This window comes from Centrocercus urophasianus, unplaced genomic scaffold (assembly GCF_019232065.1).
Source record: "Centrocercus urophasianus isolate 14NV4802_14NV808 unplaced genomic scaffold, USGS_Curo_1.0 seq_10, whole genome shotgun sequence".
NCBI classification, from domain to species: domain Eukaryota; kingdom Metazoa; phylum Chordata; class Aves; order Galliformes; family Phasianidae; genus Centrocercus; species Centrocercus urophasianus.
Window position 1 is genome coordinate 50,046,606 of NW_024884142.1, and position 16,270 is coordinate 50,062,875.

The 16,270-nt window shown below is 39.8% G+C and overlaps 1 protein-coding gene across 4 annotated transcripts in view; it reads left to right on the top strand.

Moving 5' to 3' along the window:
* Positions 1-9,155, top strand: part of ARFGEF3 (ARFGEF family member 3) — an 81,353-nt gene extending 72,198 nt beyond the window's left edge. For all 4 annotated transcript variants that reach the window (XM_042810898.1, XM_042810904.1, XM_042810910.1 and 1 more), the window contains 5 exons: positions 212-314; positions 907-1,038; positions 2,417-2,547; positions 5,531-6,758; positions 7,484-9,155. In XM_042810898.1, the coding sequence (XP_042666832.1) occupies positions 212-314; positions 907-1,038; positions 2,417-2,547; positions 5,531-6,758; positions 7,484-7,675 (1,786 nt within the window). In that variant the 3' untranslated portion in view covers positions 7,676-9,155. The remainder of the gene's footprint in view (positions 1-211; positions 315-906; positions 1,039-2,416; positions 2,548-5,530; positions 6,759-7,483) is intronic.
* Positions 9,156-16,270: the final 7,115 nt, after the last annotated feature.

Below are 16,270 nucleotides of genomic sequence, written 5' to 3' on the forward strand. Positions count from 1 at the left end.
TTAAGGAGGAAAACTGAAGGAAAAGCAGTCAGAAATTCAGCGTTATATCAAAAAATTGGGTCAGGATAACAACTATTAATTCTTAGGAGACTGATTATTATTAGCTAGCTACTAAAAGGACCTTTTCTTTAGTTTTCCACCTTCTCCCATTTCAGCTGAGAACTGTTCAGTTATTTCTTATGGTAATGTTTTCCTGTGTGCCTACTTTTAGGTATGTATTAGTGACAGCAGGTCCTGTTTTTACTGAAGAGATGTGGAGGCTTGCATGCTGTGCCTTGCAGGATGCGTTCTCTGCCACTCTGGAGCCAGTAAAGGTAAATGCCTTTTTGCTGACAGTCAAAACTATCTATACTTTAACTTTTGACAAGTTGTCTCACACATGCACACACACACATACATAAGGTTTTGGATACAGAGGCTGGAAAATAAGATTATGTTTTAGTTTTCATTGTTTGTTTATTTAATCACAGTGAAAGGCATTGGATGAACAATGGAGACAGATTTTTTTTTTGAAGCACGTTACAGACAACAGTGATTAATAACTTTAAATTGCCCCACCAGCAAGATAGCAGAAGATCCTTACCTTTTGTTCCAGTTCTTCTGAATTGGTTAAAAGTAGACAGAAAAAAAAAGTTGCTTACTTGTTCCAGTTGCTGCATGCTCCATATAGATTATTTTTCAAATCACCACCATGTGACAAAAAAAATTCCCTTTAGTTCACTACTATATAAGTTTGTATTTGCATCACATACACTGAATACTGAATAGCAGGTGGTCCATTGGTAGTAACTGGGAGAGATCCCTCCCACTCTGAATTTTGTATTAAAGATGAACAAATTCAACAGTTCTACAATCACTGATTTAATTTAACGCACAGTGAAAGTCTGATGTTGTGTTTCTCTATAGAACCTATTGGGCTATTTCCACAGTGGTTCTGAAAGCTTTAGTGGAGACGCCTGTGAAGTGAAGGTGGCAGCCCCCTCCCTCTCGCCGAGTGCTGAGGCTGAATACTGGAGAATCAGAGCCATGGCACAACAGGTAGAGACTGATATTTCAGTGAAAGTTGGAGAAGCCTTTCAACTTGGGGCTTTTCTTTGAGTACATTTTTAGCACAGCTGTCCTCAAACCCCATGAGCAAATCAAATGAGACTTCTTCATCACTAGGTTATCATGTATCTAACAGTAGTAGTGAGAAAAAGTAATGAAAACTAGAAACAAAAACATTAAAACTTACCCTCTAAGTGGCTTGGCTGGGGGTAGACGCATAGGCATTTGATCAGGATTACTGTTATGTAGTATAGCTTTAAAAAAGGCAGTACTAACATAAATCAGTGGAAACCTTTCTGACAGAAAAAGGGAAATAGCATCACAATGAATACTCATCTAGAACATCATATGCATTTCTGACTATTTTGTTAAATAGTGATTAATTCAAAAAGCAAGAAAAATAAATTAGAACAGACACCGTGATATTACACTAGAAAAACTGGGTTTGTTCAACCCCTCAAATCAAAGTTTGAAGAGCAGTATACATTTTTTTGTGTGTCTATAAGTACATGGGTATAGATTGGAGAGAAGAAAGTTATTGAGAATTAGAAGGTAACAATGACATTGAACTAATGATTTAAAAATCATCACTAACTGCTAATCAACTAAGTAGTCTGGCAGAAAACCTTCTCAGGGTTCTTTTGTCTACAGTGAATGTTGTTCATTTTGAGAAAGTGTTCGTATGAAACAAGTTCCTTAAAATACAGCAAACTGGACTTAATGACCTGAGTCATTATATGGCAGTTTCTGCATGGGTAAGCAGCTGGATTAAAAGAGCCAACAGATGTTTGGTGTCAGTTTCTGACTTAATCATATCCTTAATCATATCCTGATGCTGCTTGAAAATCTGAGATGTCTCAGATGTTCGGGATTTGTGATCACAAACAACATGGCAGTGGCAGATATTGTTTGAACAGAAAAAGTGTTTTAAAACTAAATTTCTAGAGAGGCAAAGCTCATAAAGTAAGAAATGGAGCAGTTAGGCTTCTCTAAGAGACACCCCTCAGAGGCATTGCCTGAGTTCTTCTCAGCGAGGATTTGACACATCAACTAAGCTATGAAACAAAGCTACAGCAGTGAGAGTTGTTTTCCTACTTCCCTTCCAAGTAACTACAGATTAGGTGCCCATTGTCTCCTTGTGGCTGAAAACCATCCTTCCAATAACAAACCTTTCGAGGAGGAATGGGCTAACTGTGTAAGCAGGTCTTTGCTATACATGGTACTTACAGGTAGTAGCTTCCTTTCATCACTGTAAAAAAAAAAAGTTGTCATAGATCTTTCACAATTCATGAAATTCTGCTGCCAGGCCCTTCATGGACCCATTAGACATGCTAAACCTAATTGTTTTATGTAATTTGTCATTTTCTAGGTCTTCATGCTGGAGACTCAGTGCTCCCCAAAGACCCCTAGCAACAAGGAGGGGTTCGAACATGCCCAGTCGTGTGTGCTTGTCATTGACCTGCCACCAGATAAGAAACCAAATGGGCATACCCAGAGAAGGTAAAATATCTCAGGAGTTGTTAAAAACAAGGTAAAATTATTGTCAGAGATGGGAACAGAGGCTGTGCCTTTCTACAGGTCTCTTCAAAAAAAAAAAAAAAAAAGCTTCTAATATATCTAGATAGTAAGATTTGGTAGGTTGCAAGTGCCTGAAGAAGGTGACACAAAGCTTTAAAGTAAAGGAAAGTAGATGAAACGAGGAAAATAATTCTCATGGGAAATATTAGGAAAACCTTTCTCACACTGAGATGTTTTTTCTTAGAGGTGTAAAAATACCAGTTTGAAGAAAGCTTTCAAAGTGCTGTTACATTTGTAGTGATACCTAGCAAACGAAATAATTTGTGCTACACTTACTGATCTTTTAAATTCAGTATTATTGGATTAAGAAGGTTGAAATAGGTTAATGGGTAATTGGAGCAGTATATAGAGGCTGCATGAAAATCTGTAAAGCTGTCAACATGCTAATCTAGGGAACTTTTGTTTTTGCTTGGCACTTTTTATTTTTAAAGAAAATCTTTTATATTTTACCATCTCAGAAAACCACGTGTCTGCATGACTCTTAGTCTTATCCTGACAAAGAAAATTTCTCTTCACTTGCACTTGGTTGTTTGAATAACCATGATAGTATCACAGGGCCAAGAATCAGTGCTACATTCAGGGTTTGTGTTTATATTGCAAGGTATTTAATACATTATGTAAAACAGTCTTATGCCAGCTACCAAACCTGCTTCTGGACCACTTCAGGCATTCTCATTCAAAACTGAATAGTTCAGTTTTGTAACCAGGAGTCAGAATGCGATGGCCCTTCTGTAGTTGGTCAGGAGGAAGGACCATGCAAGCAAGAAGTTAGTCTTTAAATAAATACAGCTTGCAATTAATACAAACTCTGAATGATCTCATACTGCTCTTTGTCTAACTGCAAATGCATATTCCCTTATGGGGAAATATTACCCAGCAATACTCATTTTTTGCCAAAACAGGACTGAAAAGTTGACTGTGTCACCGCTTTTCATATTACTTGCTAGCAGCACAGTAATATGCCAGTCTTGCACGCTAGTTAACTGTGGCCTTTCAAGTTTTACTTTAACCTTAGTGGAGTTTTCTCTTTTCCCTTTTGCTTTTGTTTCCCTGATGCTGCATCGTTTCACAGGAAGCTGGGGTAAGGGAGCTCTTCCTCCTAAAAAGTAGTCAGAATAAGAAAATAGTGTCCTTAACCAGCTTTGGCATCGTGTTTTCACCTATAGTTCTGTTCTAGTTTTTTGGTTTTTGTCGTTGTTGTTTTGTTGTTCATTTTAAAATTGAGTAGCACTTTAAATTGTCCTTGTAAGTTGCCTTAATGGCTGTTATAAAAAAGCAGACCTCCTTCATACTGCTCCTGCTTTTGGAATGGGGTTAGTCTCTCGAAATAAGTACACGTTTAATTCTATATGCACTCTTAAGAGCTTTTCTGAGTCAGAGCCTTTAATGATTTTTTTACAGCAGAAAACTACTTCCCCACAAGGAGCTCCAGTGTATGTGTTAATCATCAAGATTGTACTGCTGTCAGATAATAAGACTTAATTTTAACCGCCATATCAGCACTGGCAGCTACAGCTATAGTAAGAGAGCGAGCTGACATAGATAAGCTAACCCTAGAAGCACTGTTCTTTCTGACCTATGGCTTCTATATATGTCAGGCCCTCAAAAGTCTCAGGACTGTCTTTTTTAGTTTTGTTTTTTTCTTTTTTTAAAATCAGGACCATGTGTTTGACTTTACCAATCAATTAACATAAGGATAAGACTTTTAGAGGTCTCAAATTGAGCATCTTAAGTTACCTGAAAGTTTACTTTAACTTAGACTTAAAACTTCAGTATTGCAAGCAGAGTGAAAAGTCTTTTCCTCACCTGGCAATGATGCTACTTAAACTGTAATCCCTCACAGTTTCCAGTTCCCTAAATCTAAACAAGTACATACAATGCATCTACTCTATTTGAAATATCACAGCTTCCATCTGATGCAGACTTCTTTATAATTACTAACTTAAGATGGGCTTCACAGTTTATAATTTTAATTTGTGAGCTGCCAATGTTTTGCTTTAACTATAAACCAACCCACTTAACCTCCCCTGCCTATAAGCCTGCCAATGTTATTTATTAGTGAATTACCTGAAAACTTCATCTGGGAGAGATTGCCATTCATATGTTCCCTGTGCAAATAATATCAGTGAGATCTAGAACTGCTCACAACATCCAGCAGGAGGGAATCACCCAGTATTGCATGTAAGAAACAGGGCTAAGACCTCAGTAGTCAAGTTGAAATCATAAGCGCAAACACTCACCAGGACTTAAGCTTCTTTGCATGTTCCATTGCACTGCTGATGAATTTGAAGGTTTTTTTTTTGTTGGTTGGTTCTCTGCATTTTATTTTTGAGATATACCACTGATGTTATTGGAAATGGAAAGCAAATGGCAAACCAGCTTAAGCCTCAATTTGTCGTGGCAAAGTTGAGGTTTGCTGAAATGCCAGTGGAGAAGTTTTAAGAGCAATTCTTAGCTTTGAGTTCAGCAACAGCAAAAATAGAAGATGTACTTAGGATCCAAGGGCAAAAGTGCTGAATAATTTGTGTTTAAAAAATTACTTAATTATAGCAGTATGAAAATACTAAGGGTACCTGTAGCTATAGTATGATATATATATTTTATATATCTATAAAATACACAATAGAGCTTTTTTTAATACTGCCTCTGCAAAGTTCCATTAATGCTTTTGCTATGGTCAGTTATTTTATTTAATGCATGGAAGCATCATCCCTTCCAGGAAGGCTGAAAGACCATTCTAGATAACTTCACCTTTGTTCAATTCTTTGTAACAAGGCTCTAAAATTTTGGCCTTTAACACATATCCTTCATGTTAGATTCTAAAACATGAAATACTGGCATACTTGTAGTAAAAATGTAACATACAATTAAATTTCTTTTTCCTTCCTATACTTGGTTTACCAAGTATTCCTTTTAGGACGATAGTGGTGAGCTTGCTGTCACACCAAGTACTGCTCCAGAATTTATATGACATCTTACTGGAAGAATTTGTTAAAGGCCCTTCTAACCTGGAGGAGAAAATGACAATACAAGTACCAGAAAACAAGTTGGCTGGTTTTCTCAGGTACATCTCCATGCAAAACTTGGCTGTCATCTTTGACTTACTGCTGGACTCCTATAGAACAGCCAGAGAGTTTGACACCAGGCCCGGGCTGAAGTGCTTGCTAAAAAAAGTGTCTGGCATTAGTGGAGCTGCCAACCTGTATCGCCAGTCAGCAATGAGCTTCAATATTTATTTCCATGCTTTGATTTGTGCTATCCTGACAAACCAGGAGAACATCACTGCAGAGCAAGTGAAGAAGATCCTCTTTGAGGACGATGAGAGAAGCACTGACTCATCACAACAGTGCTCTTCAGAAGATGAAGACATTTTTGAAGAAACTGCCCAGGTCAGTCCTCCTCGGGGAAAAGAGAAGAGACAGTGGAGGGCTCGAATACCATCTCTGAGTGTACAGCCTGTCAGCAATGCAGACTGGGGATGGCTGATCAAGCGACTTCATAAGCTCTGCATGGAACTGTGCAACAACTATATCCAGATGCACCTAGACCTGGAGAATAACACAGAGGAGCCTCCAGTGTTCAAAGGCGACCCGTTCTTCATTTTACCATCCTTTCATTCAGAAACCTCCACCCCATCAACTGGAGGGCAGTCTGGGAAGGACACTCCATCAGAAGATGACCGGAGTCAAATAAGGGACCAACTGGGAGACAGCCTAACACCACGAAGTGGAGAAATGCTGCTACTACCCCCACTCTCAAGTCCTAAACCAGAGAAAAAAGAACAAAACAGGAAAAAAGAATGGTGGGAGAGTGCTGGCAATAAGATCTACACCATAGCCACTGACAAAACCATTTCTAAGTTCATGACAGAGTACAAAAAAAGAAAGCAGCAGCAGCAGGCCATGACATCCTTCACCAAAGAGGTCAAAGTGGAAAAGAAAGGGGAGCTCCTGGGCTCCAGAGGGCAGGACTCACCCATACTCCAGAGGCCACAACATCTTATAGACCAAGGTCAAATGAGGCATTCATTCAGTGCTGGCCCAGAGATTCTAAGACAAGAGAAGAGACCACGCTCAGGATCCACAGTCAGCTCCCTGAATATATCTGTCAGGGATGCAGAGGCCCAGATACAGGTAGGACACTTAAAGAATGCTAATAACGGCAATAATTTAAAATATATCTAAAGTATTTTTCTGTTGCTTTTATCACAATAATAACAGTCTCTTCATATGTCTACCTTACCTAAATAAATCATCATGATGAGGACTGAATATTTCAGCACCTGGCACTGGAAAAACCTTATTCTGTTCCATCAAAAGAAAATCAATCTTATGGGAAGATGTTATCAGGTATATACCAGTACAGCTTCCAAGAGTTTTTCTGTGATTGAGGCCAAAACTGCACTTTCCTAAAAACAACCAACAATGAACTCTGCTTACTGCTATGGGCTCCAGCCTACTGAGGGCTTTTGAAAATGTGAGGGTACTTGGTGTAATGCTTTTTTATTTAATAAGCTTTTTGTTAATTCCAAAGCAGAAATAGTGGGCTCTGTTACTAAATAGGAACTTATTTGTATGTCTGAGTAATCAAATTAGCAAAAGCATTAAATCTTTGTTCGGTGTGGGATGAAATAATAGGTGATGAAGAGTGATCTTGATACATGAAATACAAAGTCAAACAGCAACATACAGTACTGAATTGTGCAGTCAACAATAAATTAATATGCTGGTATTGCTGAGCCTTCCTCATGAAGCTGCAGTGATAAGATGCCTTTTCTTTCTAATCTGATAGACTTCTCTATATAGAAAGGTATTCTGAAGAGTCTTTTTTTTTTTTTTTTTTTTATCCAATTTTATAGGCATGGACGAACATGGTGCTGACAGTTCTCAGCCAGATTCAGGCTCTACCAGACCAAACTTTCACAGCCCTCCAGCCAGCAGTGTTCCCGTGTATCAGCCAGCTGACCTGTCATGTGACTGATATCCGTGTTCGTCAGGCAGTACGGGAATGGCTGGGAAGAGTGGGCCGTGTGTACGATATCATCATTTAAACTAGCTGTGCTCTGTTGCAAAGGGGAGAAGACAGCCAGGATATACAGCAAAGGGGTATTTGGGGTTCATTAACTGCCTATTTGTTGGTGATAAATTAAGAAACAACGAGCTTATTGATACATTTCCCCTATCCACTTGGGACTGTGTTCCTCACACATACTCGCAGAGCAGCTGAAGCATGGATGTGTCTGGGGGTATGGAATGACCCCAGAATCTGCCAGTAAATCAGACTGGTATCTGAAGTCAAAATACATTTCAGTAACCTTCATTTAGATTCAAATTTACAGCAGCAGGAGTCACAAACTCTAGGTAAACATCCACACTTGTAATTAGCTATGAATGGAACCATCAAACCAGGCAAGCAAGACCTATATAACAAAACATAAATAAAAAGGTGGCACTTGTTCAGAGTAACTTTTTCCATTCAGAAATTGGCATGAGAGGAAAGCCAAATAAAGATTATTACAGTACTATATGCCTTGCTAACTGAAGAAAGTCGAAATTTATTTTGCTCTGAGAAGAGCCTTTGAAATCTGGTGATATTCAGAGTAGCAAGTGAGTGATTGTTAAAGTATCCCAGGTCTTAAACTGGTGAACCAAGCACAGGCTATTTGTCCTTTCATTACCCTTTGAAGTAATGCTTGGGGAAAAAAGGCACTGTCAACCTGCCTTCTCTACAGCATCACTCTGGCTACTTCAGCTATGACCACAGGTGGTGATTTTTCCACATATATAATTTCTCCAAAAGGCTACAGGAAGTTTGTTTTGCTGTTTTCTCTGAAGCTAGAGGGGAAAACACACCACAGAGCAAAGCTACAGCCGGTCTACATGCCAATATCCAGCACTCACAACACAGTGAAGTGTTCCTCCAGTTGAAGCAACACTGCAGCTAAGCTGACTTTAGCATCTATTCTAACTACTGCAGTCAGGACCCTTACACTAAATTTAGCCTATCACTCTATGTGGAAGTTCATCAAGATGGAAAATAGCCTAAAAAGAATGTAACTAACCTTTCTGCTTCTCTCCCCTTTCTCATCTGCTGTAGTAAACAGGGAACAGAGTCTTATGTAGGTACATACTCCCTCTGTGCAGTGCTTCTATAAGGACTACTACAATCTGCCAGTATTATTAGCGGGGGAGAGGTGGAAGGATTGACTACTGTACTGTCAAATATTCACACTGGACACAGTGAAGGGTTACTTTTGCTTCACAAATTATGTGACAGGGACTTGTACTCCTATACTACATCATTTTCTTGATTAGATGTTTAAATAATTCATCAGAACTAATTTAATCTTGGGTGATCCCTTAATGATGTTCTTCCAAGACTTTTTAAATGTTCATACCAACTAGATATACATCTTCGGTCCCTGCATCCTCAAAAAACGTCATCTTTTTACATCAGTCCTGGACTTTGCTCAACTGTTTTTAGCATCTTGAACCTAAGAGGGTCAGTAAAAAAAAAAAAAAAAAAAAAAATGTGCTGAATAGCCTTCACCCCAGCTGATGCATTTACTAAGAATCTGTCACTGTCATCCTGCCTTTGCCCTCCATCACCCACTCCCCATTTGCCAACTGCTAGATTTTTGTGTGGGGCATACTTTGTCCTATACCATTCTGCAGTGTCTGTCACACTGTTCCTCTTACTATCAGAACTCTACTTGCAGAATTATTCCAGGAACATCAAAAATTCCACAAAAACAACTCCTTCTTACCATGCACACTGACTTGATACATAAGTAATTTAATAGTAGTATCAAATGTCAGTTTTCCCAACAGTTGGAATACTTCCTTGGGGACAGGTGAGATTATATTCCAAGCCCTTAGCGTATTGTTAGATTTCTGTTGCCATGTTTTTCGTACACATCTTTAGGTTGAGTAAAAAAGGTGGCTATATATTTTTTTATCTTTTTATTTGGTATCTATACAGAACTGCTTTTAAGGCAGGATGTTAATTAGGCAACAGCCAGAATCAGAATAAACACCTGCATGCAAGGGCACTCAAATGTGCTATTTTTCATTATACATTCATTTCAGGGATTGAGATTTTCACTGTGCTTACCCAAAACTAAAGCAAATCCTTAATTTATGTTGGAGAAGTAAAACAGATAGCAGTACCAAGGGAGTCACTCAGGATTCCAGAATGGGGCCAGTTGTTTAGGAAACACCATGGTTCCATACTGTCTGTAAATCAGAAAGAGAAGCTCTAGGAATGAACATGACTGCCCCCAGCCAAGCACCTGAACACAGCCCAACCCAGCATTACCTGCTTAGCAAGCTGCTCAACCAAAGCACTGCTGTACTGCAATGCATTTTAAACTTCTCCTTCCAAATTATACACTAAGTGCCCATTGTCACCCTTAGTGCCTCTCTTTGCCCATACCCCTCCCTTAGGAAACCATATGAGGATGTAAGTAACTGCATCATTCCAGAAATATCATGTAAAAGGATGGGAAGAGCACAAAGGAATCTTTGTGGCAGCAGGCGTTAGGTGAGCAATCTTTAGCAGGTGTTGCTCTTCCTTTTCCTTCTGAGCAAAATGGTAAGCAGGTGAGGACAGCTTACCATCACTTCAGGAGCTATTAGTCTGAGAGCAACATGTGGAGTTGGTTCATCAGGCTTTTTTTTTTTTGCTAGTTTAGCCATAGACATTAGCAAGCCCCAAAGAAGCAAAATGCTGAGTGTGAAGTTACCATTTTGTAGGCCTGTGTGCTTTGTTCCATTCATTCTTCGGACCACTTGGTCTAAAGCTGCCAGCTCAGTGCTTGCAAGCCTCACAGCGCAAGCTTCATGCCCAGAGAAGGAACTTGCACAGAATGGTCCCAGAGAAGATTATTGGCACTAGCTCCTAGCTCTGACCACCCCAACACATCCAGCAGTGCAAAGCACCCCTCCATGCATCTCCCTCACATAACACGTTCCAATTCTTATAGCCTTGTAGCCCACTGTGCAAGGTAACAGCAGCATAGAACCAACTACTGTTGAATCAGAACATTTATCTCCTGGTTAACATGCTTTCATCAGGACATTAGGATTTAATTCTCTCCTAGAATAGACATTTATCATAATCAATTTCATTCAGCATCCAGACAAAATTATTAGGGAAAGGGTTACATAGACCTGGGCAGAACTTTTTCTTGTAAAATGCCAAACACAGCTTTTGTCTCATCACAAATAAAACAATACACTTCATCTGGAGTATAGCTGGCTTCTGTGGAGGACAAGCAGAGTTTTCACCCATGGTTTGACCCAGCAAGGTACTTTGCCTTGAATTTGAGCTTCAAGTTCTCTTTAACTTTACTGTAAAATTCACCAATGAGTTCTCACTTGCCCAAGAGGTAATTCCCACCTCTGAATACCCCATGTTACCTTATGTAATCTCCATTTGCTCTGAATATAGTGGTATCTCAGTGCTGGTATCTCCACTTCAGAACTCAGCGCAGGACCAGTATGAAACTTGAGTGTCAAACAGGCTAACAAGTAGAGAGGTCCAGCTGTGTGTGCTGCCTGCATTTGCCATCTCCTGCTACAGCTTAGGCCCGCTCTCAGACTGCCCAAGCCATTGTTATTAGTGGGAATATTTATACTCTGGACTCAGTCCTTGAATCCTTCAATTCTTGCATACAAGTCAACAAGTTCTCAGGAAGGGGAAAGTCCTGTGTAGTTCCTGCTATCTGTTGTGGCCCTTTATACACCTCATTCCTGGAATTCCACAAAAAAACAGCACACATTCCTGTGCGTCAAAGTGCTCCCAGACTAAAACTAGAACCTTCACTCTTGCACAGATCCAGTTTTAACGTGCAAGAAGCCAACCATAGCAAGCCTTCATTTCTAACCAGCTCTTGTATACAAGCTTAGTTGGAAACTGAGCGTGCAGAATTTAGCCATTTTCACTTTTAGCAATTAGAAATGCTATTAATCAGTGATAAATTGTTTTTAATTTAACAAATTCAACCAATTCTTCCCTTCCCGTATCTTATTTCTGTGAGGGTATGATAAGATTATGCTTAAGCAAGCAATTTAATCAATATTCTGGTTATAATCACTTCTGGGAAGATCTGTTTATAGTAGTAAGCATGGCATATGAAATTAGACAAATAGATTCTCTTTTTCCTCAATGTCTGATAACTCCACAATTCTTTAAAGAAATGATGCAATACCATCAATTTAAAAAAATATATATACCTTCTCCTTCAGTATAAAAGGACCAACTTACCACAGCACAGAAGCACAAATGTTGGATTTTATGCAATGTAGATAACATCTGGCAGCTACTGACCCCTCTTCTCTGAGTCTCCCCATTTTGAGCAGAGCTTCTGTAGGGATACAACATAAGGGTCTATCAGCAGCACTCACCAGCAACATGCCTGGCTCTCCAGGAAGTTGTACAGTTGCATGGAAGAAATCTCACCTCCTCTTTCTTTTATCTCCACTACTGCCCCTTTATATGTGATGCTAACTACAGTTTCATTTCATACTAAACAGCTTTGGACAAACATGACAGGCTGGCTATTTAAAATGAAAATAACAAAGCACCTAGCATAAGTATGCACTGTTCTTTTCACTTAATGCTGAGAGGTCCAAGACAAGAACCAGAAGCAGAGAGCAGGGGAAATGCCCTAATTTTGACTATGGATATCAGTGGAGCTACGCTGCATGATCCTGGATTAATGCAATAATGAGCTTGCCTGTGGGACCAGATCCCTCAAATCCTCTTTATTTTTGGCAAATTCACAAGCAAAGGTTTGCTTACTCGCCCCTGCCACAGCATTTCAGGGAACTGGGGTTATGGAAGGCATTCTTTGTTAACAAAAAGTGGCAGGAGGATCTGTTTCAATTCTTGCAACTCAACATCCCACTCATCAAAAAGTAGTTACGTACTTCCACCTGTGGAGCATTAAGGCCTTATTCCTTATTTCCTTTCCACACCTTTGCTTAGTCTGTGGTGAAATACCATGCTTCCCCAGGAAGCAAAGGGAAGCAGGAGAGCTGCAGGGACAAATACCACCTCCCCAGTCAAGCCATGGCTCCTGAGCCCCCAGATCTGTGGAAGAAAGCACGATTTGATACCAAAGTGAGAGCAGCCAGGAAGGGCCAAGCCATGTGGTAGCAGAGCCCTGCGCTGCACATCATTTCAAGGAGCAGATGGGAGCAAGAGGTGTGAAAGTATGAAGTGACAGCAGCGAGCAACTTCATTTAGTTCCCCTCACCTTCCCCTTCCCCACCTCCATTTTTGTCATTATTTATGATACCGCGAATTTACTCCATGGGCCCTCTGACCAGAGCTGAAAACTGATAGAAAGCCAAAGGGAGTAGACACTCCATTTTGCCAAAGATCTGATTATTCCTATTCCAAAATAAAAAGCAAATTCTATTTCCATGATGATGGCTGCCACAGAAAGCATTTTATTACAAAGCATTATTCCCAGGATTTCGTCTCTATGACTGTATATTCAGGAGGAGCCACTAATGTTTTTAAAGAGAGACTATAAATGTCTAGAGTTCTTACGCTGGATTTACCTTCTACGGAGTTCATACCAAGCTGCAGTTCCCCAGTTTGATTCATGTTTCCTCCCTCTACCTTTCTCCTATTCTTTAGAATAACACCTTCCTGTATCTGCTGCGTTCCGTTGTGCTGCTTTGTTTGGTTCTTCAGTGTCCATTGGTCAGGAAGTCACTGTAAGCTGGCTTGCAAATTGTATTTTGTGTATATTTTGTTCAGACTGAATTCTGAAATGGAAATATTTTAAAACAAAAAAATTAAAAACTATTTATGTTGCTTGTGTTGTAGAATAAAGAAGCAAATGCAAAATAATCTGGTGTTTGTTTTGTCTAAAGGTAGTTATTTTGCAGTTTGTAGTCAAGCAAAATGTTGCAGCACTGAGGACTGAAATGCTGCGGGACTGCAGCTTTCACAGGTGGCCTGGGGAGCTCAGTGGCTTGGAACTGATCTTGGGTTTTATTTTTCGAGGAGAGCTGAGATCTACACAGTGTAACAAATGACCCTACGCCACTCCACACCAGAGTTTGGGCTGGGAAAGAGCAGGGGGTGAGGAAAAAGAAGGATTAAGACCGAGATATCTAAAAATTTCAAGTAGAATGTGTGGAATTTCACAAAACAAGTGATTTCACCCCTCATTAATTAATAACTAGCAAAAATACTTCTGGCTGTGATTCCATTGGAGATGGTATTTTTGGAGAAAAAGAAAACAAAGCAAAACACTATAGCAGAAAGGACATTACTTTCCTTCCTAGTTGTAACCTTTGGGGCTGAACTCTTAACGTCCCACTTACACACAGACATACACCACTTTACTACCACTGAAGTCCAGACAGTGCTTCTCCCCTGCTCCATGCTCCCAGTGTCAGAGCTGCTGTAGATACACCAGGGACAAGCAGAGATCCACAGAGCATCACTTCTCAGCCAAATGGTGTTGGGTTTGCAAGCCAGACACTCCCCAGCCATATTTCCCTCTAACGCAGAGTATAGCTGGCACTCAAAGTGTTCCCATGCTAGAAGTGCAGCCCAACAGGAAGAACTATGCAATGCTTCCCTCCTTGTCACAGCTATGCTAGGCCACCCTCTGGCACTCAAATCTCTCATTCTGACCCAAGTTGGATCAGTAGTTTCTCCTGTTTAGTTTGAAGGAATCATTACGCGAAAGTATGTCCTGCCCAATCACCATGCAGACTTTCAAATGCAAACAAAATGCAGTTACAGAGAAAGCAATTGTCAACCAGGACTCTAAAAGACAAGGGTTATGGTCCTTCAGTGACAAGACAACAGTCCATGTAACATTTATGACACAGGAGTGTATCATACAGGAAACCCTATGGGCTTTCCATAGGGTCTCAAGTGTGAAAATTCAGCTGCCAGCTGTCCCACTAAGGCTTACTGCCATCTCCAGGCACAGCCACATGGAATCAGAGCTTGAACCTCCATGGCCAGATTCCTGTTGTTACTCCAACCTGCTAACTACATTAAAAAGCCAGTAAGGGGCATCCGCTCACGCAAACATCTCACCTCTGTCCCTCTAAACAGGTATTTCCTTTGACTATCCCAATCATAATATTACTCTCAGCAGTAATTTAAGCACTGAAGCAACACAAGCTCTGGCCTTCAATGTTTGTTACACAACAACCCCATCAGGAGGAAGGTTAAAAGAGATGTATTAGAGCAGATTACAGAGCAACTAAATGAAGCTGTGATGCTTTGATAGCCTTACAGCAATTTCTGGTGAAACAAGAGTGTTAAATCCCAACAGTCTGATCTAATTTCATTCCAGGAAACTACCTTCTGCTGCTCTACATATCTCACTTAGATACCGTTCAAAAGATTTTCTTTTCCTCCTAAATAGCACTCTTTAATGTAAAACAGCAGCTGGGTACATACAGAAAATACCATTCCACTATTTCCTTAACTCTTGACATGTATGAGGTCTTGTCTGTCTTCTTAGAGTGGGGTCAGATCAGCCTGGCTTCTGCTGCCACTGGGTGGGAGAGGTCGACATATGATACAAGTTGTGAAGTTTATTTGTAGTTGCATTGATAAGACACTTCTATTTCTTTCATTTGTTGGCTCACCAAAGAAAACAGCCGTCATCAAATATATATAGATAGATAGATAGATATAGATATATATATATATATATAATTATATATTCAATTCAAATTATATATATATATATATATATAATTTGAATATGTAATTATTATTTTTTTAAAAGCCAACTGAATCTCAAGTTTTCTCTCTCCTTCAGTGGAATCACCAAACTCATCCACTAGACTCCTGAGCAAGGTATAAGAAAGGCAGTGACCACTGAGTGCACTGTTATGTAGGCAAAATTCAACAGATTGCATTTGGTACAGTTAATTAACTGGTGGGGAGACATTCCCATAGGAGCTTTCACCAAACATGTTCATCAGCAAAAATAGATAATGGTTCAGTTTTAACAGGCTAATTTTTAGGTATAGGAAGGTCAACTCTTCCAAATCCATCTACAGGCCAGCAAGAGACAGTCACCTTAAAGGCTCAGAGGAGGAAAAACTGCCACCAAACCATACAGACTTGCACATTCCTTCAGTAGCTTTGGTAAAGCTCTCCTTTCTCTGCCATAACAAGAAGTACTAAAGATTGATCTTTCCTTTGGTCTACTGAATATGCCCAAGAAGGAGGTAGAAACAAAAGGTAGAATCAGGCTTGGGTACTGTCAGTTGAACCACTTGAAACAGGTGATCTCCAATTTCTAAGCTTTTGGCAAAGAAGGTAGCACCAGGATAAACCTCTTAACATCTAATATTTAATAACACTGTTAACAACAAAGTTGAAATCTTTATCCAAATGGCCGATATGACGTCCTAGAACAGTGCACTCAGCATCCAGATTTCAAAACTCAAAGAACCCCAAACAAATCAAAGCCAGGCTGTATGCTGTATTTCTGGCTCCTCATAAAAAAAAACTGTGAAAATAAATCCATTTGTTTTGTTCTGCTTTGTTTTGGCTTGGATTTGATTGTTCAGGGGATTTTGTTTGTTGAGGGGAGCTGTTTTGAAACTGATAGATATGCACCCTTGAAGTAGAGACAATACCTATG